At 44.1% G+C, this 26,059-nt stretch overlaps 1 protein-coding gene across 17 annotated transcripts in view; it reads left to right on the forward strand.

Annotated features, from left to right (window-relative positions):
• LOC148388653 (uncharacterized) overlaps positions 1–26,059 on the forward strand; it is a 91,525-nt gene that overhangs the window by 17,649 nt on the left and 47,817 nt on the right. For 16 of the 17 annotated variants that reach the window (XR_015861996.1, XM_088393460.1, XM_088393457.1 and 13 more), the window contains one exon: positions 6,176–6,294. Coding sequence is in view for 15 of the 17 variants with exons in the window: in XM_088393460.1 (XP_088249586.1) it covers positions 6,176–6,294 (119 nt within the window). In the remaining 2 variants the exon portion in view is untranslated. Of the gene's footprint in view, positions 1–5,237; positions 5,318–6,175; positions 6,295–26,059 lie in introns of those variants that run through there. The other variant, XR_015861997.1, reaches the window with a different exon arrangement.

A 26,059-nucleotide genomic window follows, 5' to 3' on the forward strand; every position in this document is an offset into this window, starting at 1 on the left:
TGTCTTGTGTGTCTTTGAGTGTGGTCTTTATTCATGCTTCGTTGCTGCATTTGCTAGATGGCAGCCATTTTGGCTCTTGTAATTAAACACTGTTTAAATCTTAATTGATCGTGACTCGTAGACCAACTTGATGGTGTAATTTGTATTTTTTTTCAGTTCATTTACAATAAATCAAACATTTCGTGAGATAAATGAATCTAATTTAAAGTGACATTGCAAAGAAAAAATTGGCTAAATTATTGCAACAAATATGACTTCTTTTATTATTTTATTTTAGATTATTTTCGTATTTTTTTTAAAAAACTACAAACAAACTATTTTATTTTGACAAAATATAAAAAAAATCTCAAAATTGTAATGGCTCGTGTTACAACTTTAGCAGCTCCACCTTCATTCTCTTGTGGAATTTTTTTGTAATTTATTTTTTTGAAGGAGCCTCTTGCTTTAAGTGGGAATCCATCTGCCCTGAATTTACTCTCTGAGTGACCTCGCAACCCTGACCTGTCAGTGCGGCGTTCCTTTCTACACTGAAGGCCATATTGTTGTCAACCCAAAAAGGACATAAATACCGGCTAATATTCCAAGTCTCATTGGAGTGGAACCAAGAGTTGCCGTAAATCAAACGGCGAGCATACGAAGAGTCCCACCACTGTGCCGCTGCCGCTGCTGCCTGTGTGAGCTCTCTATTAGTGGAGGCGAGTGTGTTTTTCTTTGACTGACCCAGCGCGGCGCTCTCCACTCACCGTGGGAGGGTGGGCTTTGCTCTCTCTTTCTCACTATCCAATCCACACTGGCCAGTCCTCTTCCTCAGACCTCCATCTCTCTTCCTCTCTGGTTCCTGTGGCCTCCCGGGCCTTCCTTTAGCTGTCAAGACTGCAAAGGGACTGCCATGACGGTGAAGGGTGGGGGGGCTGGTTGTTTGGAGGTGTACGGTGGGTATCGTGTTCGCTCTCTCTTTCCTACTACAGATTTATGGGGGCTCAGGCCTTCTCTAAATATTTGCCTTTCCCCCCGTACTATGGGAGATTGATGGCCTTTGATGTTGAGGGGAGGGGGCACGGTGGAGGTGATTCGGGTTAGAGAATATATGGATAGGTGAAGGCCTAGTGTAGGGCAACTCGGGTGGGGTTTACCGGTGCTGTGTAAAGTTGCAAAAAAACTTTCATGACGATCCCAGCTAAACAATTTCGTGGCTTCTTTTATTTTTTGAATATTTAATGTAATCTATAATATATTTGATTCATTAATCTGTTCACAGGATTTGACAAAAGGGACATTTTTCAAGAGGAAATGCAATCTGTCAAGAAAAATAGTGACCTTTTCGTGTATTATTTATGTTATTTTTTTAATATTATTCTTGCATTTTTATATTTTTCATAATTGATTGTTATTCCAAATGATTAGACAGCATCTAACCACTAAAAATGACTTGCTGGAAATTTTGTTTTTGTTCATGTGAGTTACATTTTCTGAACTGTTCTTGGTCCAACACGGCCAGAACAAACTACATATCCCCTGCCAAGTAAGCTCGCCCAGCTGCGTACGTCGAGCGAAATTCTGGCAGGAGTTTTGCCAAATACCTGTTCTGCAGGGGATTTTGCCGGATAAACCTGAGCTGGGCTGCTAATAATAATTCTGTACCGAGTCAATCAAAAGTTAGAAAAACATCTGTTAGAAAGCTACCTCTTAATCTCTCCCAATCTCCTTTTGTAAATAATGGCTCTTGTATTCCCATATCTATTTCTTCATCCAGCAGAGGTTGCATCATCAAGTCTAGGAGTGTGTCTATACGTGAGTGTTTTGATTGCACTCCTCCCTTTTGAAGTTAATACAACAACAAAAAACAATTTAGCATCAAATTAAATGATGCAACGTGGCACGCATCTTCCAAAAGCAGCTCGTCCACCTTCTCTAGCCTCTTCGTCTCCTTTTCCACTCTTAGCTCAGTGTCAGAGAGTAAGTACTGGGGGCCCAACCTCAGCCACCCTACTGAGCGGAGCACTAAAGTGCCAGCCTGCATTTTGACTCGTGTATTTATATGCATAATAAAATGTGGCAAATGCTTGCATGGAAATGTGCAAGTGCACATGGAAAGTATGGAAGCATTTGTGGGAAGCAAGGAGGTCAATCCTATTTGTATTGTAGGTTTTTCCTTTATCGGTACTTGAGCATTTATTCATCTGATGGTATTTGACTTTTACTTCTATAAAAACTGACATCGGTACTTTCCAGTTCTTCCTTTGTCAAAACAGGCATAATCATGACCCATTGACTTTTATAAAAAAAAAAGTTTTTGGAGGCTAAAATGATTTGTGGCGAGTGTGTTGCGCTAGCCTCAAATCCATGAGAACTTCTGATGTTTATTTAATCTGACAAAACACATAAAGCATTATTATCTAATTTTGCATTGTTTTTGTCAGTCAGTTCATAACACTGGTAAAGGTTTGGGTTCAGGAAGTTTTGATAGCCTAAAAGCTTGAGCCAATGCTAGCTAGCACTTAGCTTGTCAACAGCAGACATGCTACATGTAATGGTAAGTTTCATTGCTTTTGCTACCACCCAATAGCATTTAATTTATGTGAAAAACTAATTTTTACCTTTCCTTTTGTCCTTGAGTACATTTGAGTCTGTACTATTTGATGATATTGTACCATTAGCTAAAAGAGTTGTATCAGTGCTACAATTGCCAAAGTTATTTTTCCATCCAAATATCGGCACTCCTAAATAGAGATTATGATCGCTTTTGCCACCTCTGCCCTTTGCCACGTACCTTACACACACACACACACACACACACAAACACACACAGTCCATCCCTGGTTCCCATTTGCCTGCCTCCTCCCCAGACAGCCATTGCTCCAAAGCAGCACCACTTTAGTGTCACACAAGGCAAAAAGATAGGAGCAAGAAAGGTCACTCGGGTGACAAACGGTCAAATTTGCAGGAAACTCCCAAGAACATTCTTCCTCAAATTATGCTATTAGCTGCTCGCGGTGGGGGGAACAGAGAGTGAGAGCAAGATGGCGGAAGAGGGAAACAAAAACAGGCACGGCATGAATGTGTTGGGGTGGAAGGAGGGGTCTCGTCTTAAAACAACAGAAAAAGAAAGAGAAAGGAACTTTGTAGCCATTTGGCCTCTTGCTCTTGAGCGGAATGCGGTTTGGTGGCATTTACATGTTCATAGTGATTTATTGGAGTTGGCACCCCCCGACTCCCCTTGTGTTCCAGTGCAGTCCTTTCCAAGCCAGAAAAAGGCCCTAAGCCCAAGGAGACAGTAAGCCTGAAGTATTCTCCTTCTCCTCCTGCACCTGTTCCTCATGCTGGGGAAAGGACAGCCGCAAGCCTCGCTGACAGTGTGAGAGTGTCAATCTGATAATGTTTTTTTTTTTTTTGTGCACAGACTACACAAACCAGAAGGATTTTTTTTTTTTTTTCCAGTGTTTACCAAATAAGGAGGTTATTTGACAGTCGTTTTCTGGTAGGCTACATCAGCTATTTGGTAAACTGAATAACAGTATCAAACTTATCACTGTCGTCGGGCAGAATTCTCATACCGCCAAAATCTAACTCCTAAAATGGGGGGTGGAATATAGATATAGATCTCTGTAATTCAATGTGTCGATCTGTCGATCTATTTATATAGGCAAGCGAAGCGATTCCATGTTCCGTTCCTATTGTAACACTTTCCCTCCTTTTGCTTCAAGTATAAACCTCGTCCTCTTAACCCAGCCATTATTCGAGGAACTGCCGTACGTAAAAAAAATGTCAGCTCTAAACGCCGGTTGCCCTCTGCCAGCTTTCCCAGATGGGCTATGACTTTACTCGGAAATGATTGCAGCGGGAATAAGTCCAGTTATTAAATAATAAGCCCTCTACTTGAGCGAAGAGCCTCCGCACTCTGTCATTTGAGGTAGGGCTTTGCTAACTATAGCCGCCGACGGCTGGAAGAAAATCCCGTGACGGCGACACAAGAAAGGACTCGAGCGTACGTAACGGCTGCTGGAAACTTGCTGTTTCTCACTCATCCGTGAGAGGGAGAGACAAAGTTATTTCTGTTGTGCCAGAAAACGTATTGTACCATGAGTGTGTGTGTGTGTGCGCCTCGACAGCGGTTGGTACGTATATACAGGAAACCACAGAAAGCTAACATTTACTCCCATAAAAAGAGAGCAAGTTTCGCTCCACCTGCCTCGAAAATCACAAAGCACGGCGCTCAGAGGAAAATAACCAGTGATTTCTACGTCCACCGCTATCTTTATAAACTGTCTGACCCCTTGTGTGTGTCTGTGTGTGTGTGTGTGTGTGTAAGAGAGAGATTAGACACTGAGTCAGAGTAAGACTGTAGGTGATTGGTCAGGAAGTGGTCACGTTATTATCTTTAATTGAGGCGTAATTGTAGCCCTGAGTGTGCCGTACTGTACCCGCTAGTGTGTGTGTGTGTGTATCTTTCGACGTGTCTGTGTTTTTGTTTAGGTGGGGAGGGGGTCACATTAAGAGTTTGAGCTTGCTTTGATTAAAAACAAAACCGAGACGACGCTCGGTTTTAGTGGGCAGCGGTTTGGATGGCGGGTGTGCGTTATCTTTTGGTGGCTTATTATTATTGGTTGCTAACAAATTTCGGTTGAGACACGACCAGCCTGAATGAGTTACTTTCTTGGCCAAATATAAAAGTTGCCGTGTATTATTGATATATTTTCCCTTTTCGAAATACAATACAACCCTATTTTGGCCAGTTTTTTTTTTCTTTGTTTCCATCCATTTTTAAATTCTCACTGGTACAGTCAGCATTTTTTTTACTTGAAGAAACCCTATTAAACTATAAATCTGAGCTTTATTGTCGGCTCCAAGAATTTTTTTCTGAGCAAGTGAATGTGTAAACATTCCAGAGAGAAAGGATGCACACTCTGCTCAGTGAACCTCAAACAATACGTCAACAACAATTCCAAGTTGAGGGCCTCCAACTGAGACAATGGCTTCCTTCCTCGGGGGTGGTTTTCAAACTTTTTACATCAAACTTTGCTTTGTATACAATAGCGTAGCATGTCAAAATGATCCAAGTCCGAGGTTTATTTTGACTTAAGACATCACACATAGTTTTCTACCAATTTTATACATGAGCTCATTAATAGCATTACCTCTGGAGTGATTTCTCTCCTCTCTCATGCTCCCCCCCCCCTCCCACTCTAAAGTGGCAAGGAGTAGCTCACCTCCCTTATTTCTTTGTGCTTGCTTCGACCCCCGGCCCTCTACTCGCTGTGGATATCTGATGTGTTCTCAACCACTCTGAGCATGGATCTAATTGAGGGCAATCATTCAGGTAAAAAGCCCTCGACAATGATGCTGCCTCCATCATGTGTGTGTGTACGTACATGTTTTCACCTACTTGTGTGTGTGCTACAAGATGTTTGGGGTGCTTTTCTTTCCTCGTTGCTGCCCAACCCCACCACCTCTCCTCCTTTCTAAAATGTTGTACTGACCCCGTCTACCTTAATATTGCCCCAGCAATCCTTTTGTGCCGCAGAGAAGAGGCACTGAGAGAGAGAGAGAGAATGTGACATGGAGAGAACCGGAGAGGCAGGTCTGCTCCTGTTGTTGACTAGCGCCATTGTTTTGGACCTCTGGGGAGCACCTCCTTAACACTAGGAGGCTCCAAGTGCTCCACTTTTCACTCCTTTTAGCCCCACCCAACCCTGGTCTGACCCCCGCACTAGCGAGCCCCATCCCCTTAGAACCTGAAAATGTCGCAGGTTAAAAAATAGGAAATTTTTTTTTATTGATGTTGTGGTGGGCGTCTCACAACCAGCGCTCACCTTGTATATTCATGAATACAATAAGTTTCAGGTTATTATTTTATATGTAGAAAATTTAAACTGTTATTTAAGCTTTTAAGATTTTTTTTTTTAAATAGTACAAATTAAAATAAAGGAAAAGTATGTAGAACATTACAACATTTAAAACTTTATAAAAATAAAAAATATGCCAAAATATTTAATTATGAAATTTGTAAAATCTTATTTTTTACAGTTTTCAGTTTTACAGACCCTAGTGGTCCGTTTTGTGCTGGAGTTAAGTGCGCTCTTAAGTTGACTACTGGTACTGTACATTAAAGAGAGCTGGCTCAAGCTATGGGTCCACACCCTCATCTAATTTGTTTTCTTTTTGTACACATTTACAGGAATCTAAAACCTTCGGGGAATCCCAAATTATGTGTGGAATTGCCAAAGTACGGCAAACTGACCAAAACAAATCAGAAAAATTATTTGCGAGATGGGGAAAAACGTCATCATCTGAAAGGTAAGTGACTTTATGATGTCTTTACACGCCTTCACATGTTGTCGTCTCCCGGATGGGCGTAAGCGTCCTGGGAAAAGCTTCCACATTTCTGCTCATCATCACATTAACACATTTTATTGCTGATCTGGGCCCCGAAGCACAATTCAATTTGGTTGTCCAGACTAGTGTTGAGTGATCCGTTTTGCGCCACTTTGATCCTCACGGCGTCCATGTCCACTTCTTCACTTTAGCCCCTCCCCTTTGACGCTTCCTCCCGATGTTTAGTGTCTCTCTGAGGTATTGCGGCATTCGCCGCAGCGCTCTGCTCACCCACAACTCTTGCTACTTTTGACGTGGCTGGGAGTTCAGAGGTCACCCGCTGACCCTGAGTCCTCTAACTCTGCCTTCCCGTTCGTCGCTCCATCGGCCCGGCTTTTTCAGGGACTGTAAAGTTGCTCCCAGATGACTACTGTTCACTTGATTTTTATGTGTTTGTCCGCAAGGGCAGAAAATGGGAAATGAAAAGGTGGAATGCACAGCGGCTGGAGGAAAAGCACCACTTTGGGACTTTAATATACTATCGGCAAATACAGACTTTTAGAAACTTTTTATAGCTAAAGGCCAACTGATATGGATTTTAAGAGGTCACATTTTTGGCAGAAAATAATTCAATAACAGACGAATAAAAAATTGGCCCCTGAATGCTTGCAACAATAAAGACATGAATGACAGCCGGAATATATAATTTTATATACATTTTAGAATACTTTGTGCTTTTGTACAAGAGAGAGAAAAATCTGACATTTTTCCCAGATTTTTATTTTAGTGGGTGAGTAATGGTAATGTTTAAATGTCATTATCTTACGTTTCAATGTGTTCTATCCATTTAGATATTTCTCAATATATGGCAACGGCAATTATTGCATCGAATCTCACGATCTTATCCCACGCACGAGTGGAGAGTTGTTGTGACGAGTCGGTTTGCATCACTTTTTGTTGTGTTGAGAACACGCCGGGGTCTGTTTTCGCAATCTGACCCCTCTTCACAATCAATTACAGTCACCAGCTCACTCCACTTGCCGCCTGGGCTCTCGGCAGCATCCAGCACACTAGCAGGCCAAACATTAGCATAAGTAAAACCTCTACTGACAGCTCCCTCCCTCTATATTTCTCTCTCTTCTCATAATACCCCTTTCTAGGCCTCCCTCTTTCGCAATCTCTCCCTTGTTCTTTGTCAATATCGGACTCTCCATCATCCCCTTCCCGCTGTCCCTCTGGCAGGGAAAACGTTATTGTCACGGCGAGAGGGATGACAATAATGAAGCGGCCGCAAATCACACTGATTGTCGGTGGCGGGTCCGCCGGACGGCGAGAGGGCTAATGTAATTGTGCGAGCCCTTGTCGCTGTTGATACGGGCTCTTCAAAAGGTGGGGTGATTTAGCTAAAAGCTATCTCCGGGCCAAGTAATTAGCCACGGCATTAGCGCGGGGGCGCCACACGGCGCAAAGGTTTCATCACGCCACTCTGGGTGTTAGTCAAAGCGTTAAAAGGGAACGCGGCGTTCCGGGGGCAATTTGGACGGCTCTTTGGACCGGGCGTCTTTTCTGCGGCGCATCACCGGCCGATTGCTCGTTTCGCCCAACTGACACGGGCCATCCAAGATGGAATTGAGGTAGCGCAACACACTTGACTTTGCCAAAGCATCCAATGTTCCCCCATCTCCCGCTGTGACTCGGTGCTCCCCCATTAAATCAATTAGAGCCATCCGACACTCAGCTGACAACAGACGGGGGCAGACGAGAGGCAGGCACTGTGCCCTCCCTGTACTTCAGTGGCATTCTAACCTAACGCCCATGGGAATTGGGGTTGGAGAGTGCTGGATTGTTGGCCCGTACTCACTTTTGGAAAGATGCCTTTCCCTGAGTGTCGTTTACATTGGAGGATTTAAAATGAATAACAAATTTGTACGCAATAGAAGCATTGGGTAGTTGTATGTCTATGGCAGAGATGGACTGACCATCTGTTGTGAAGGGCAGCTGGTCACACATTATTTATTTATTCCCCCCCTCCATCATTTTACCACATGATATTTATTTCCAAATATCTAGTCAACTTCATCCACTATTGTGGACGATTCTGGCTGCTAAGATATTAATCATTAGAGCGTCCACGTTTGCGGCTACCTCGGTTGTCATCGGCCAGTTAAAAAGTCGATGGCGGCAAATTAAGTCTGACTTAGTGTTTTTGTTGTAGCTTGGAGCGGCGATTGTTTCAAGGACTGTGGAGGTTGAAGTTAAGGCCAAGTAGAAAGCACTAAAAATTCCGCCTGAAAAAGCATCTCTCGTTCCTTCCTCTGCTCTCCAACACCCCCCCCCCCCCGTCCCCTTTCTCACCCTGCTCACCCCTGTCTTTATGGGGACACCAGACTCCCCGGCAGTTTGTTTTAAATTTGACCATGCAGATGTTTCTACGGGTGACTGACTTTTATCGTCTAGAAAAGATTATATCAGCTTTCCTCGAGATTGTGTTACTGTATTCAAAAAATGACTGAAGTGGGGGGGAGGCTGGCGTACATTTCGGAGCTCGCCGTACCAATTAAGGTATCTTAAGGCATCACCATTTTAAAATTTCCACCTTTTGTCTTCATTTCTGAATGAGTCCAAAACATTTAGCCCCATCCAATCCATAAATCTTCTCTGTCGACTTTGTCCGTAAGTAAAAGTTGCCATGGTCAGAAATTTTTTTGGGTATCCTGACACCGAATGCCCTCCATTGTGGTCTTTTGTTTCCCGCAATGCTTCTTCTCTATTGTTGCATCGGCATGATGTGATGCTATTTCAACGATCGCCATCCACCCAACGCATTCCGCGTATGGAAACATAAGCCAGACCGGGATTTAAACCGCTCGGCCATGGAAACACAAAGGCAAGACGGGCATAAAATACAAGCACGCCTATCGTTTATCTGTTATCTCATGTCAGACGGCCTGCTTCCGTTTCGGCGTCGTGATGAATCCATTAGGCCTTTCATCCGCCCGCTCGCAACGGCCAAAGCCCATCAACAGCAACTTCTAATGTTTCCTTATGAACATACACGGAATAACTATATTTGAAAGATTAAAGAGATGGAAGGCGGCCATCGGGTCTGGCTCGTACTGCGGATCCGAATGATTTTAATCAGACGTGAAAAGAGGGTGACGTCGAGCCTTTTTTCTTCCCGCATAATTTTGGCTCGATTTGTTTCGAGAAGGGATTCCTGAATGTGTTCGTGAAACCTCGAGCTTCTGTTACACCCAAGTTTTTAAATAAGTGCGCTATCCAAATAGCCGCTTGGACTCGGACACCCGGACCGAGTCCATGGCACAGGTGTTGATTTTACTCCCTTTTATTTCGTCAGGTGGCTATGCTATATTTTATTTCGGGCAACCGCTTGACGAAATAAAATGGACTACATTCAACATAAAAGTTTTTCAGTGTAAAAATAAGTGAATGACATAATAAAATGAAAATAGTAAGAAAAAATGCAAATGTAATTGCAAATTTTAAGACTGGCTTGGAGGAGCAACTTTGACATTTGAAATTGTGGATGATTTTCAGTGCTCCTTTTAAAGTATATTGAATGGCTGTTTAGATTTTCTGATGAGTCAAAGCAGTCTTTTTTTTTTTTTTTCCCCCTTTAGCTAAAATAGTCTTCACCGTAGAGCAAATGAAACAGTTCCTCGGAACAACGGTACTATTTCATTGGCAAGCCGGCAGGAACGGCAGCGCCGGCTGGGGCTAATTACAGTTGAGCCTAAATGTCCCTCAGTTCCAATTTTCGTTCTGGCACATGTAGCACCATCAAAACAGCTCATGACTTTGGCCCTCCACTTACTTGCATTATGAGAGGAAATTGGGCTTAGCGCTGGCAAATTTCCTGCTGCTTCGGCCGGCTGCCGCTGAGGAAATACGCTGGAAATGTTAGGACAGTGACTGCGTTGCGTGTGTGTGTGTGTCCGCGTTGACTGACGGCTCGCCTCCAGGCATTCGGGTTACTTTGGTGAAGGCTTCGTTGGACATCAGAGGAGACTTTAAACACCCGTTTACCTTTCCTGGAAAAAAAAAAGCTTAAAAGGATATTACAGCATACATCATGAGGTCAGAAAGCCACAAGACTGAATTGGATTTTCATATTTTAATTGGTCAGGTTTACTTGATGTTAAGGGATGAATATTAATAGACACAATTAGTCCAGCCCATGATTAGATTCATTTGTATTGAATTGATTTAAAATTATAATGTACAGATGGAACTAATGAAGTATCTCGGTGATGCAGCAAGACAACATAAGGATGAGAAGGTGGAGGAAAAAAAAAAAGCTTGAAGTCGTCCCTGCTTTTCCGCCATTGTTTGGCAAGTTGAGATCGGTACTTTGTAGTCATGTCACATGCAGAACCCGACGTGATTGTCTCCCGATAGATGAAAGGGGGCATCTCTGCCCTGAACTTTGAGTGGCTCCCATCTTTTTATCGCGTTCTCTCGGCCCCTCCAGGCTACTCAGAGATGAGGAAGATGGCAGGCGGGGGAGACAAAGAGCCTGCACCTCCGCCGCCTCGCCTTCCCTTTGTAGCGCTCTCGCCGTCGCTGTTAGGCGCAAATGATTATGCCCTGCCGACTGGCAACCAAGTGACGCTATTTGTCGGTAATAGCACGGTAATCAGCGTCAATCTGCGCCGGGGTCTAAATATTGTTCACACCGTGTGCCCCTTTGACTGCGTTTTACATACGCTTATCATACAATATGATTCACGTGTTGCTGCCGTCTTCTCTGGTCTGATCTTGTTTATACATTGACTCCCAAGTATGATAGGCTGCTCTGTACATGTATACGTTGGCCCCACATAAACATCCTCTCGATGCTATATTCTCGCTCTCCTCCGAATAAACTGTTGATCGTATAGCACTTGCCGCATTAGTTTGACTGCCGAGCAGTTGCCGAGAGCATCGGAGGAGAGTAGCACGAATTGAATTGAATCTCCAAAGTCATCCATTATTTGTAGCGCTCATTCTTATTAGCGGCACGGGCGCAGGGGGAAGGAGGGTGGAGTGTAAAGACAAAAAAAAAAAACATTAAAGTTCACACTTAAGGACAGTAAAGAAATATGAAGCAGATATGCGAACCTACGCTAAATGTAACTGTTGGGCTAATTATGCTAACTCGGCTAACTAGTCTACTAATGTGATGAATGTTAAGTCAAAGTTGATTAATTGATGACATCGTTGATGTTTATTCGCCGCTGTACAACAGTCCCTGACCTTACCGACATGAAAACAAGTAAAAGCTAACTACTCTTGTAGTTGTTATAAGCTAATAGGCTAGCCTAACAGGCTAAGATAAGATATTCTTTTATTTATTCCATTCGGGAATTCCGGTTGCTTCATTATTTCTTGCGGAAGCGTGGAACTGCAAATGTCGAGTAAACATTTCAACTGGATTGTGTACCGGGGTAAACATCGTGGGGTTATGGGAAAAAAAAATTAGCCTTCGCTTTAGCCTCCGTGTGAACAACTTTACAAAAGACGTTTGAATGACTTTCCCAGAAAAATGAACCAAACTCCCAGGTTTTAAACACATTAAACGCAGTGAGTTTCCCTGAAGTGTTTCAGCCATTTTTTAATGTATGGAAATGTATGACACAGATGAAGTGCAATTGTAAAGAGGGACTTTCACCATTAAAATCTTTCAAGTGTTTGTTGCGGCAGGGGGCAGCTCGAGCAAGGGCCGTAATCACCGCAGGTTCACCTCGCTGATGACGGGGAGGGAATTAATTTAGCGCGGGGAAAAACAAATTACAGCTCCACTCGGCAGCGCGCCCTGTCACACAATAGCATATATAAATATTTGATCACGGGTGATCCAGGTTAGCAGAGGTTTAGTACATCTCCATTTACACAAGGGCCCGCTCTCCACCCCGCGGCCTCCGCGCCCCTCTCGCTCGTCCTCCTGATGAGTGTCCTCTCCTTCACCTCCCCGTCTTCCTCCTCGCATCGTGGATTTCTCCTCCGCGTGAACTCCCACTGTCTCTCTTCAAGCGACTCATTCAGCTGTTAACTACACTGGTGAGAGGAAGAAAAAAAACATTTTCCTCAGTGTCTTAATCCGCCCTGACGCTGACGTATCACTTGTTGAGAGACAGCGTCGAGCACACCGTGAAAAACGGGATTCAGCTGAAAATGTCACGCTGATTTATGAACTGATGTGTAAATCAAGTTTTGGCCGGGGGAGTGGATGTCAGTGCACCCAACCGACTTGGTTTTCCTATCCGTAGTAAAGATCCTGTTGGATATTTTGAATTGCAATAAATTAGCTGAGGAGAAAATAGGGCCTTTGTTATTTTAGCTTCCTCTTTCACTTGCTCCCCAGCTCCACCGTAAAAACAAGCCTGTGTGATACTATATAATAAGGAATAATACTGTTAAAAAAAAGAAAAGGTGCTTGTAAAGAAATACTTTTACGTATAGGTCCCCTGGACATGCCGTGTGTGGCCCGCACGTTGGATAGCTGAAGTATTCACCTGAGCAATGTTGTGTTTATTTTGAATGTCATCTATCTGTGTGTGTGTGTGCGCCACTTGACGGACACATGTGCCTCTCACCTCGTTCTGGCGTTCGCAGGTACAGACTGACAGTGTTTGCACGGGAGGGGAAATTTCAACAGGGTGGCTTATTTCCAACACAGCTTCTCTTTCAAATTGGAAACCTTAGATTCAAAGTGAACTCCAGGAGAACCTTTATACCCCGCCGCATTGTTTCTGTCGAGCCTGTGATGCTTTCGGTTTGCAGCGGAACCCCCAAATTGTTGTGCGGCTGTTGCATGATTTCATCTTTTTAAGCCTGACTTACTTTCAAATCAAGTCAAAAGTGAACTTCCTCTATCGGGCCTGCTCTCTTTTAATCTAAACAGGATACATTTCTTAATATGCAACAGTTTGGCTAGGAACATTCGGCAATTTTTTGATTCCGACGTAAAACAAAATATGTATAAATAAAAATAAAATATAAAATAAATATACATAATATAAAAATATATTAAAAAAAACACTTTTTACCAGATTTTGCTAAATACCTTTCGAATAATAAAAAAGCTTTTTAAAGTTTTTTTTTTAATTAAATCAAACAATCCCTACGAATAGAATGACCGAGAATTGATTCAACGTCTCCCGCTGTAAAGTCAGCTGCAATTGGCGCCATCTTAAGTACGACCCAAATGAGCATAAGCACTATACGGCACGGATGGATAGAAATGAGGATCCAATGACATATTGTTACATATTACTCAGAAGTGATCCTGCAATTGTACAATTAGCAGTTGGCAAAAAAACACGGAGGCAATTAGCTATGCGGCCAAGCGCAGTGATGAGCATAATAGGCATGCGAGGCCCACGCTGACAGCCAACAGCGGCCGCGCGTGCCGCGGCTCGGCTGCGATGAGGCTCGTGCTCTAATGAGAGGGATTTAATAGATTTACAGCGGCGGTGCAGTCCTGAGCACCCGCAGGCTCCTGGCATGCTCGGAACATCTGTAATAACTGCCGAGCTGACTCCATGTTAAGTAGAAAGGTCTGCTCGACGAGAACAGGTCGCAACCTTGACGTCGCGCTCTGTAGAACCCAAATAGAGACGTCTCAAATGAGAATTATCACTCGATTTGTTGTTTTATGAATTTATAATTTGCAGATTGTGTGTCTATATTTTTGTATAACCGATTTGCTGACCTTGTGGAATAGGACTTTGCTTGTCTTTAATTGCTACAATGGAATCCTAATACAAGGGAATATTTTGTTTTTGAGCTCTGAAGGCAAATAAATAAATAAATAAATAAATAAATAAATAAATAAATAAATGGCAATGATTAAATAACAATAAATAAAATTAAATAAAAAATAAAATAAAAAAGCTTTTCAGGCCAGGCTACTTAGTAGCAGCTGTCCCCGGGTCACACGTTGGCCCCAACTGTGCCGATCAATAGGCCAGGTCTGCTAATTTCTTGTTAATATGTTCATTGATCAAGTCTCCTCTGGGAGCATAGTGGCAAATGGCACTAGGCCAACTCAAATCCCCGTGCATCGTCACATCATAAAGTGAAATGACCCCGTCTTCAAGACGTCAATAATTGAGGGAATATATTAAGGCTTTAATACCTTGTCATGGTTAATAGTGAAATAATTATAGACATTTCCCTTTACAAACGGATTTTATTTCATTGGGAAAAACAAGGGTAATGTATTTGACCCAAATAGAAATACTGCTATTGGCTGAAAAATGCAGCCATTCGCAGTGCTCATTCTGAATTATGACACAAAATGCCACCAAGGCGGTGCCTAAATAGGAAAGTAGTACAGAGCTAAGTTTAGCCTGGGTTGTTAGTGAACGTTACCGAGAGCCTTTGTCACGTGTGCTAATGATTTTTCGTACGAGACCATGTTAGCAGTTTCACTCAATGATTTATTAGCCACTAATTTACAAGCATGTACTAGCTGTTCATTTACATTTTAAATTTAGACAATCTATTATTAATGATTCTTGATTAAGAAAAATTTCCATCTGCCCTTTTCCACACCTAATCTCTAATTCGATAAATTGTTAATCGTTTCCCAGTGAATAACAAACCTCCAGTTCTATCCCATCTGTCCCACATATCCGGAACCTCATCTGATTGTGATCAATTACATCCGATAGGAAACTGCGGTTGGCAAAACCGAGAGCGCGTATCAAGTTCACTCGATCCATTTTCCCCTCGCTGGCTGCTTTCCTCGCAGACTCGGCGAGAATTTGAGGACAAAAGCAACATTTAGTGTCCGCTTGTTTATTCCTCTGCTCGCTCTGTATTTATTCACTCCTGTCACTCATCTTAGCCCGCCCCCCCCCACACTCTTTTTCGCCGGCGGCTTCTCCCTCTCGCACGGCCGCTGCCCAACGGCGCTGCAGCACCGAGCTCGAGAAAAGATCTGGGTGACCATCTGCAAGCGATTATGGCGGCGCTGCAGCCACCCAGAAACTCAGTGACGGATGGGGATCTTGTATTTATAGCTGGGGTAATTGGCAACACTCAGACACACATAACACACACTCACAATAAATAGACACTCCAAAGAACACACTGGAGGCACAGTTTGTGTTTGGACGTCACGGAGACGGGCCTCACAGGAAGTAGGAAAAGGTGCACCGGCGAGGCGGCATGCGTGTGAATCAAAGAGGGCTGGCATGGAAAGACAAGCAAAGGTGGAGGCGTCTTTTGCGTCATTTATTTGCACAAACTTGTTACGATACGTGCGTTTTGCATTTTATGACGCGACCTGTCCGCAGTTTTTTAAATACTTTGATTTGCGAGCAAAAATTGTGATGGAAATGCCTTTACTTGTGCTAGCTTAATGCTAATGGCTTCTGAATAGAATTAGCATGTTTTTACCCCTTCTGATACGTCAACATAAACAAAATACACAGCTTACTTGTGCTAGCTTAATGCTAATAGCTACTGAATAGCATTACCCCTTCCAGCACTGATACGTCAACATAAACAAAATACACAGCTAGCTAATAACTTACATATATTCTTTATCCTCTGAGTAGAACGACCATCAGTGCGAGTTACTGAGACATCTTCAATCAAAGTTGATGTTCACAGGCCATACTTGAAGCCATCACCGCGTTGAACATGGCCGCCTGTCTCGGGCCGTCGGCACGTCATCAAACCTACATGCGAAACACATCTGCCTCTTGTTAGGTGCCATAAATGGCTGCCATGTGCCGCGCTGATAAATAGTCCAGTCTATTTATTGGAGCGCAACAAATTGGCTACAAACGCGGCGACAAGGAATCGAAACGCCATAAATACCACCGACGGTGGCGGTGTTGAAATGTTGACATGTGCGACAGGTATTTTACAAGGCGTTTGCTCCTTTCCCCCCTTTTTTTTTATGTGCATTTCTTTTCGGGCGCTTTCTTCTTTGACGCTTGTTAAAAAGACGGCGGTACAATGGCACTCGGGCGCTGAAACGGGGTTCGGGGCCCTGAAGTGGCGAGCCGCCACTTGAGAAGGATAAAGAGACCCGCTCGCAGGCTGGCACTCGTAAGCTGGAATTCCTGAATGGATTGGCAACGGGCGAGTCCTAAACCCCCGTGTAATTACATATTTGGACTTTATCAGGGTTTATACGAAAATGCGCAAGTTTCCCTACCCTGGTGGTCCTTAAACACATCCATATGTCTCGCATGTTTCCATTTCTGCGCCTCCCCTCTCTCCCTCCCTTCCGTCTCTCGCGCTCTCTCTCTCTCCCCTCTCCAGCTTCCTCCTCGTTTTGCTCCGTGACAAATGTTTGCAGAACAATGTGGCCCTTCGCGCCGCCGTTTTCTGCGTTTTTGTTCCGTTATACTCGCCGGCTGTTGGTTTGTGAGCAAACAGAGGAAGTCGAAACCTGTTCGGGTCACACTGACTGCAACACACACGCACACACACAATCTGGGGAGGCCTTCTCGCGTGTGGGCTCTCTCTCTCTCTCTCTCTCTCTCTCTGTCTCTCACTCATTCTCCCCGCTTGAGAAAAATGATCTGTTTTAAAACACGTGCTAAATATTACCATATTTACATTTTCTTGTTTCAAAAAGGCAGCACAGGAGAGGCGTGTGTTGTCGATTTTTCTTAACCGCCCCCCCTCTTCTCGCTAACTTTTTTTTTTTCTTCTTCCCCTAAGTGGGAAGGTCTCTGTCCGAGGTTAGGCCCCGTTTGAAACTTTAAACCTTTTTCATGCTTATTTGTTTTATGATTCTGCAGGACACCGTGTTTACACTGAGAGTGCAACATCTGGATTAGATAATTTGTTGGGAATTAACTGAGCCCCAAATGCTTATCCAGCTCATCTGATTACATCTGTTTGAACTTTACCGCTCTCTTTTTCTTTCCCCCCATCATTCAATTTTTTTTCTCTCCAGCCAACTCACCGCCATTCTCCCGCTGCTACACTTGCAGTTTCCTAAAATGATTGAGACATTTCAAGCCAACTCTCCCGTGTTACTCAAATATTTACAGACACTTTATGGAATCGGTATTTTTTTTACTAACGCCTCGCCATTTTATCTCTCCCGTACTGAGTTGGCTTGCCTGAATCTTTAAGCCCACTGTGAAGGCTAAATGCTTCTGTCCATGCTGTCATTTTCAATTTGGACTCAGAGTTCATTTGAGACCCTTGTAAGAGTCCAAAAATTATTTGAAAAATTATTGAAATTATTTTTTCGACTTGACTTCCCCTTTAATATTTGCATGGAGTTTTTTTCGGACTATCAAACATCCTCTCTCCGTGCCTTTCTCCCCATGCTACGATCCATCACAAAGCTTCTCCGTCCCCTAATCTCTCCATCCTGCTGTGATTCCATCACTTGCAGCGGAGCCACGCAGAAAGATTAGCCGAGGACTCTGCGAACGACAGATGTGTCCAACGCGTGATTTGTGTGTGTTTTATTGACTCTGGCCATCTGTTAATACAGTTGCCGGTTCCTCCTCTTTTTGTTTGTTGATGCGTGCAGACAGCGCCGCTCGGCGCCAGGAGAAACATACGGCCGAGGAGAGGCCGGAGATAAAGAGAGTGGAGCGGGAGCACCCAGGCTAATATTTTATAAAAGAGCTGCTGGTTTAAGTGTTAACCTGCGACCTGCCCAGAGAAGCGAAGCATTTGTTTTAGCTGGCGCCTTTTGTATTCAAGTGCGGCCAGCGCGAGCCGCGTCGGTTGACGAATGAGTCTCAGATGTTTCAGAAAAGGGCTTGAATTCCTCCGCCCGGAGGAAAGTGAGCGATTGCTCGGGAGATGTGGAATTCCTCGTGTGGTAGCGCTTGCTAGGTTCGAGCTGAAGGCATGCGAGTGGCAGTTGGTTGGCGGCATTCCTCGGCGTGTCCGCATGCGTGTGTCAGTGTGCGCTTGTATACGTTGTGAGAAAACGACGATGGCACGCCACAGTTGTTGTCTCGCGTTACTCCTCGTCTTGTTTTTTTTATTAAACGTTAAGGGGCATGACACATCCCCTTTGCGGTTTTCACTTCCATGGAAGCAATAGAGCTTAAAACCGGTCCATTAGGGCTGGGAATTGAATTGTAACGATAATATGAAACTGAAGAGGTAATTCAAAACATTGTGGTCGTTCACCAACGTAGTCAGAACGCAGTTTATTGAAACAAAGACGATCAGCCACTGGCGGAGCTACGATTTTTGGAGATGCCCGCCCCCCCCCTGTCTAACTCTGCCAATGCTAACAGCGAAAACAATGACAATAAAAGTCAGTTAAAAAAAAAAAATGGAAGGAGTGACAAATGTATATCACCATAAATCACATTGTAATTATTTCCGGCTATCCCTGACTCACAAAATAGTCTCCCGGACAAAATTCCTGCGGATATACTCCCTAAACAAAGTCTTTACAGAAGTCGAGAGGAAGTTGTTGTGTATGCAGAACCAAGTCCAACAGCAATTTGCATCCATTTTCACTTCCTCCACATGTAATAGCGGCTCTGCCAAGCCTAAAAGGTGAGAGAATTACATCGTCACGCTAAAGCGCCTCACTCAGCAAGGATTACATCACTTAGTTTGCGCGCTCTGACTCATTTTATCTGCTGCCAACGCACTCCTAGTCCACCGCTCTTCCCGCCAGCCGCTTTGCCATGTCGTGATGATGTGATCTCTTGACGCCGCCGTCACCCAGCCATTTAAAACCCCAGAACTTTACGCGAACCCGCTGAAAAGGGAATCGGCGTCCGGCCCGGGTAAACATACAAGAGAAGGGGGGATGGGGGGGCTGGAACGCGGCTCGGCGGTTCTCCTAAGTGGAGGAAAATCGGCCAATAAGCCTGTTGGGAGCAAGCAGCGCCAAAGCTCACCCTAGACCAAGATGGGAAATTGGATCACAGCTGCTCAGAAAAAGGCGGATAGGTAATAGAAAAGCATTCGGACATGCGTCCAATTGATTTAACCTAGTTGCTTTTTTTGTGTCTTATAAAAAATAGTTGCATTTTTATCATTTTAATTCAAATATAGTCACGCTTTCCTATTTGGCGCCATCTGGTGGCGTCGGCGGGGATTTCAGAAACAGCACAAACACAGCAAATAGATGAGTTTATTAATGAATGAAAACCAAAAAATGGAAACACATGTAGTTGTACTATTTTGGGGTCACATTTTGTCTCAACTCTTAATACAGGCAATCCTAAACCAGTTTGGGAGGTGTCAATTACTCGCGTTTTTTGACTCGTTCCATATTCCCGCAAATAGCGTGTGTTTACTATCTTACCATAAGGAAGCTTTTAGGCTCTTGCACTCTACAGTTTTAAATTACACTTCAATCTAAAAACATTAAATGACCTCATTCCTCAGCTACTGTACACGAACGCATGGTCGCAAATCCACTTGTGGTTTATGCAGCATCCAGCTTAGACGTGTTAAATAGTTACGTCTGCGTGAGGGGGCGACTCGACCCAACTTGGGTTAAATATTTTTGAAGAAGAAAAAAAAAATCAGTGCATGTCTCGGTCATCACTGTGAGCCAGGTGGGTGTAGAGTAACTCTGATCAGAAAGATAAGTTGAGCGTACTCAGAAGCACATATTTTGAGATTTGTTTTACTTTTTAGGACGTGAAAGCGCTGTACTCGTATTTAATAAAAAAAAATATAACATATGATATTTCACGGTAGCAAAGAGTGTTTGGGAGGGGGCTGGATGAAATAATTTTCACTCCGCCCGTTGCTTGAAAATAGCTGTGCTTTTGTAAGTCCAATAAACTTCTTGAATACTGCAGCACTTGTTTGGAGTGGGAAAAAAAAAAGATCCAGTGAGCACTCAAAGCTTTAATTGGCATGTAATGAGTTAATTGATCCCGAGTGTTGTTCAAAAAAGGGGCGCCGGGTTCACATGTAACCGGAGGCTTCGGGGGTGCAGGTGAGGCCCAGAGTGCTTCCTGTGTCACATCACCAGGCGGAGGTGCCCATCCGCCCCCTTTGAAGGGAGACACAAACACTGGAACCGCTTTGATCGGGGCCCATGTGTCATCACGGCCGGGGTCCCATGTATATGCATGGGACCGCCTTCAAATACACAAAGTCCAATTTGCCCGCTACAGGCCAACCTCAGAATAATGAAACGCATGTGATGTGTTTCTGCTTCTCGGGCCTGAGTCATCACCAGATGTTCGTGCAGGATGACTTCCAGTTCTGCACTTTTTTGGACAAGGAGACAAAGAAAGGCAGTCAACAAACATTTGCTGCCGTGATTAGAAGCGCATCAGGGCTTGTAAAACGTTCAATGGCCGCTGTCTCCGGAGGGGAGACCAAAAGTGTTTCTCGGGTCTCTAATTGGGGCGACACAAGCCAAATGAGAGGAGTTGTTTGAGGTCAGCAAGAGAGGAGGAAGTAGCTCAGGCAGCGGGCCTTCGGATAAAAGCTTACAGGTGCGTACGGGCGGGCTCGCTCGTCCATATGCATGCAAGCTGTGGCGAGCCTGTTTGTTCTGCCGCCTGTTTGCATGCGCAGCTCCCAGAGCATCGTGTTTGCTCACTCCGAGCATTTTTTGTGTGCTCTGGACAACGTCGCTCCGTGCCTGTCTTGAAGGAGTGTGCGTGTCCCCGTTAGCGCGCTTAACTATTCGCCGTGTGAGTTAGCGAGACGGTGTTGGTCCATGCATCTCGGTTTCGCCGCGCATCAGAGAGCGACGCCCAGCGTGCGCTGTTGTTGTAGGTGAGGGCGAGGAGCTCCCCTGTTGGGTTGCCGTGGCAGAAAGGCCAGCTTTGATCTGAGGCCCCAAAAGAAGGAGGAGGAGGGGCAAAGGGGGGGCGGGGTCTAACCAGGAGAGCAAAGAGGTGAACCCAAGCTACAAAATGACTCCACCCAACTGTCTTTTTTTTTTTTGTCCTCGCTTAATGCACCCCCGTCTCTGCATTGGATTGATCCCAGCTAATTGAATAATGCATTTATTCAATAGGCTCGGCCAGCGTATCGATCGGCCACACATTGAGCCCGCTCGTTCAATCTGCTGCAAACGTCTCCAAAGACAAACGTGTGCACGAGGAATTCGATGCACGTCGCTCAGGTTGCAATTGCCCGTGGGCGGACGCTTTGAAAAGATGTTTTAGCGTCTAGCTGGTGTTTACACTGCTATGCTAATAATCCGCAGTTTGTTTATTGCACCTTAATGCATTCCTACCAAAGCCGCAGCAGAAAAATACAATTGGAAGACTCTGCATAATCAGCATCAGTCCAAAGGAAAAAAAAAATCATATCATCATTAGGCCTTAATAAAGTGTACTTAAGTCACACTTTGTGTATTTGTGCATTGATTTGCCTTAAAGGGGACGGGGCCTAGTGAGTCATCACAGTTAATTTTTTTTTTTCTTCAAGCCCCTTATAATTGTTTTGTATTTGTTTTTTGGGGAGGTGGGGTGATTTTAATTTGATCAATGAGTCAGTGGAATTAATTGGATAAAAAAAAGCCGGCCTATTTCTTGCCTTTTCAAGCAATCTGACTCAGTCTAATTGCTTCATATATAATAAATTGTTTTCCCACACGAGTGCTGTAATTGCGTAACACATTAACTAAATGTTACTGTTTTTTTAAGTCACATTGAGAACATTACCAAAATCCCCACAAAGCACGCAAGAGATTAGAGGAGTATTTAAGAAAAAAAAAAAAAAGTATTCGCCTGCAAGTGCTGCGTGACTTGTCGCAAAGGTTGTATTTGATGCCGAGAGGGACACCGCATTTCCGTTATAATTATGGCTGCGCTGATGTCTGTCTGAGCAAGGAAGACTCAGCTCCTCTTCCTCGGCATGCGATGGGAAAAAAAGAAAAACAAAACTCGGTCTCGTTTAGTGTGGTTTGGGCCCCGGTTCTCGGTCCCCATATGTGCCGCCTGCGCGCCTTGTGAGGCGGACTGAAAAAGAAAAACAACAATTAGACATGAATGTGTGTGTCCAAACAAACGAGTCAAAGGCCCTGTTGTGTTTGCGGGAAGATGATTGGTGGGCGACGGGGGAGAGAGCGCCGCTCCTCTCTGCGAGCTGACCCCGCGTTTGAGTCCTGCCGAGCGGGCCCGAGACGCGCAGATGGGCCGGGCCGCGCTCCCCCTCCCCTCGCCTCGCCTCGTTTTCATTATCCGTTAGTCCCAGTTCAACTCCCGTCAATCCAGTTCACTTTCATTCAGCTCAATGGCGTTCCACTTCACTGCTCTCCTCTGGTTTTGCACCTCGCTGTGATAGAATGCAAATTATCGCATCGCTAGCAATGTTATACACAATGGTTATAATATTGTGCCAATAGTTAAAAAAAAAAATGTCCTAATTTTTAACAGGCCACCAAACAAACCACTGTCGATGCTTATAGACCTTTAGAGACTATAATGAGTTTTATTGCTTGTAAAAGTACGCCATTCAATTATATATAATTGTTTGTAGTTTTTTTTTTAAATTGTATGGACTTCCCACCCACTGACATGTTGTCTGGTCTGTTGATTTTAGCCACCACAATGTTATTGTTATCACGAACAAAACATCGTGACAATAATATAGCATCGTTTGCCCCAAGAGTAAAATATCCAAAGTCTTTGTGTAAAAAAATGCACCCACCCCCACCCCACTTCCCTTTCCCCCCCCCCCCCCTCCATCCCGCAACAAACAAGCTGCAGATCGGTCAGTCAGTCCACGCCTGTTCTAGACGAGCAAAAAAAAATACAGATTTGGTCTGCAGCAGACACGTGAGGATGTGGTCGCTAGCCATCAAAGGCCCGAGCTGTCACGCTCCGGCCGTGTCGTGCGAAAACAATCGGAAGCGAGCGCAAAGATTTGCTCAACCTGCCACCCGGCATTCTGGCGCAGAAAGAGGAAAGGCCGAGATGAGAAGCGTCTATTTTAAGAAAGCCACGACACGTTTCCCGCCTCCTTTTCACTTGGGTGCGTGTTGAATCGTTTCCAAAAGGCGCGGTGTGGGTTGTGTCGCTAATTTGCAGTTATTCCACCGCAGCAAGTGGGCCCTTTGCGCCTTCCGCAAACGTGCACTTAGAGCCGCGCCGCGTCTCTGTTGCGCAGCTTGTGTGGGCCCGCGGCGTCAAAACCGCATGTCCGCTCGGCTCCGCGTCGAGCTTGTCGGCGGGAGGTGGGTCATTGCCACATCTTTCTTTTCTCTGAAAAATTGCTCCTAAGGAAAGGGGGGTCCTTAAACCTAAACGATGTGTTGACCGTCACAATAAATCTGTTGTGTGTTTCTTGGCATGCTGAGTGGGAGGATTCCAAGTTGTCAAACAAAGGAATGCAAAAAAAAAAAAACTCTCTGAGAGGCCCGCGGCGTAGCCAGCCGCCTCAAGAGTCATTTGTGGCGATCTGTACCTCCTCCTCCCCTATTCTAGGTTTCTCTATTAGTCCTAATAAGCATGAAGGGCCTGAGAGTAGCCACTGTATTCATCTCCAATCAATGGCGTTGCCGCCGTGCACCCTATAGACCTCCGCCAGAGCATTCCATCAAGTGAGATGACCAGCAGGACAATGGGTGAGAAGTTGCTCTTGCATGGGCTGGCTTGGTGGAAATCCTCAATCCTAAATGGACCCAGTTGTTCCCCCACTCAAAAATATTTAATAAGTAATTAAAAAATAGGTACAGAACCACAGATATACTCCATCCATCCATCCACTCTCGATTAAGCCCTCATTCATACCTCCTCCTAGTGCCCGTAGAGGGAACTACAAGGAAACTCACCTCCAAAATTACAGCTGTAGTGTGTCAACTACATCAGCGGCGGCGGGTCACCCCCCCTGTCTGAATGAATAGAAGCGGAATTGTTGGCGTCGGGACCGTCGGCCAACTTTCTGTTCACGCAGCAGCCGCCCCGAGGCCGGGCGGACAAAACCGCAGGACACGGATCAGCGCTGTGATAGCGGAATCATTCCACTCAGCTCTCAGCAGTAGTCGATCTGCCTCAGCGGCACTTGAGCTGAGAGGAAGTGCAAACTGGCTGTGTAAGATCAGGTTGCTGCTGCTGTTGCTGCTGCACTGTGTCAGGCAATCAAACACACCCAAAAAAATTATTTTCAGAGATTAAACCGACACTCGGGGCAAAGCAGGTTCAGGAAGAGGAGAGAGTGGGGCATTCCAAATGGGGAAAATTGACAAATGGGATAAATGCTGGATTCGAGCAGTTTTCAAGCGCTTTTAGATCATTTAAAAAAATCTAAAAATTAATTCAAAATTTGAAATCAAATAAAGAAGCCCCAGTGAGCTGTGAATTCCTTCCTACCGTCAGGTTTGAATCTCGATTCAGAACTGTGATTACAAAGAGTCACTTTGAGTTTATCCACTCAGCCTGTTTTAACTGGCAATCAGTCAGGAAAGAATACACACACGCACACACACACGTGTGAATCTGTGGCGTGGGTTTTTCCAAATGCGCTCACTCACTAGTGCTAATGCCGCCCTTCCAGTTCACGCAGAATTGATTGCATAGACCATACGTCGCCGCCGTCTCTCCTGCTACTTCACACTGCGCACCAGAGATAGTTTAATTAAAGAACAACATTATCTTAGGGCCGCTAGCTGTGAGGAATGTTGCTTGTGTGTGTGTGTGTTTGGTTGGAATCTTTTCTTTATGCCCGTTTGGCTCGTTCTCTCTCAATAGCTTTTTAAGACACCTCGTCCGGGTGTTGTTTTACAGCCCACAGCTTTCAAAGATGAACCATAGCATTGCCCCCTGTAAAATTTAAAGCGACCCCGGTGTGTGCAAAGGGTTGCATCATGCCAAACGCCATTATTTTCAAATGCACACTTTAAGTGCGTGTGTGTGTGTGTTTTGTTGTGGACCGTAAAGTGGGTACTAAAATGCAAGGCCATGGGCACAGATGCACTTTCATGAGCACACTGGGAGCTTATGTGTTGCATTTGGCTAATTCAGGCCATATTTTGGAGCAATTTAAATGTCTAGAGATACACTAGATGGGGTAGATATTTAATTAGAGCAGGAGTCCACAACCACCAGTCTGTGTTTTCCGGAACCGGTCTGCTTGGTACCGGCCCCTTGACCCCCATCAAGGAACATTTGCTGAGCCTATACAGTATGTCTATTATTATGGGTTCAATATTGTGTGAGTGAAGAATCATTTTTTTTAAATTATTTATATATTTATTATTTATATATAAAATATAAAGTATGGTCTTAAACGTTTTAACCACATTAACTTATTGTATAATGTCAGTTGTATTTATTATTATTATTATTATTATTATTATTATTATTATTATTATTAAGCATAGATTGACAAAGTTAATAGGCAGCTAAGTAATAAGGCGATCTATTTTTTAATACACTCCTTTTTTAATACATTCAATTTAGTGTTTTACTGGGGAAAAAATAATCTGTTGTAGCAGCAGAATAATATGAAATAGTATATATATAGTGTATGTGAAAGGTATCTATTTTTTCCTTTTGTAAATTACAAATATATTAATAGGATTTTAAGAAGAAAAGGCTCGTACAAGCACAACCCTTACCCCCATCAAAAGGTTGAAATAGTATATATATAGTGTATGTGAAAGGTATCTACTTTTTCCTTTTGTAAATTACAAATATATTAATAGGATTTTAAGAAGAAAAGGCTCGTACAAGCACAACCCTTACCCCCATCAAAAGGTTAAATATAAGATTTTAATGACAGTTTCCATGGCGCTGTGGTTTTTTTGTTCAGTGTTTCTAATGTGTTTATCCATGTGAGCTCACAAAAAGCCTTTAAACACGGT

Source organism: Syngnathus floridae, chromosome 13 (genome assembly GCF_059516105.1).
Source record: "Syngnathus floridae isolate MCC-2025c chromosome 13, RoL_Sflo_1.0, whole genome shotgun sequence".
NCBI lineage: Eukaryota > Metazoa > Chordata > Actinopteri > Syngnathiformes > Syngnathidae > Syngnathus > Syngnathus floridae.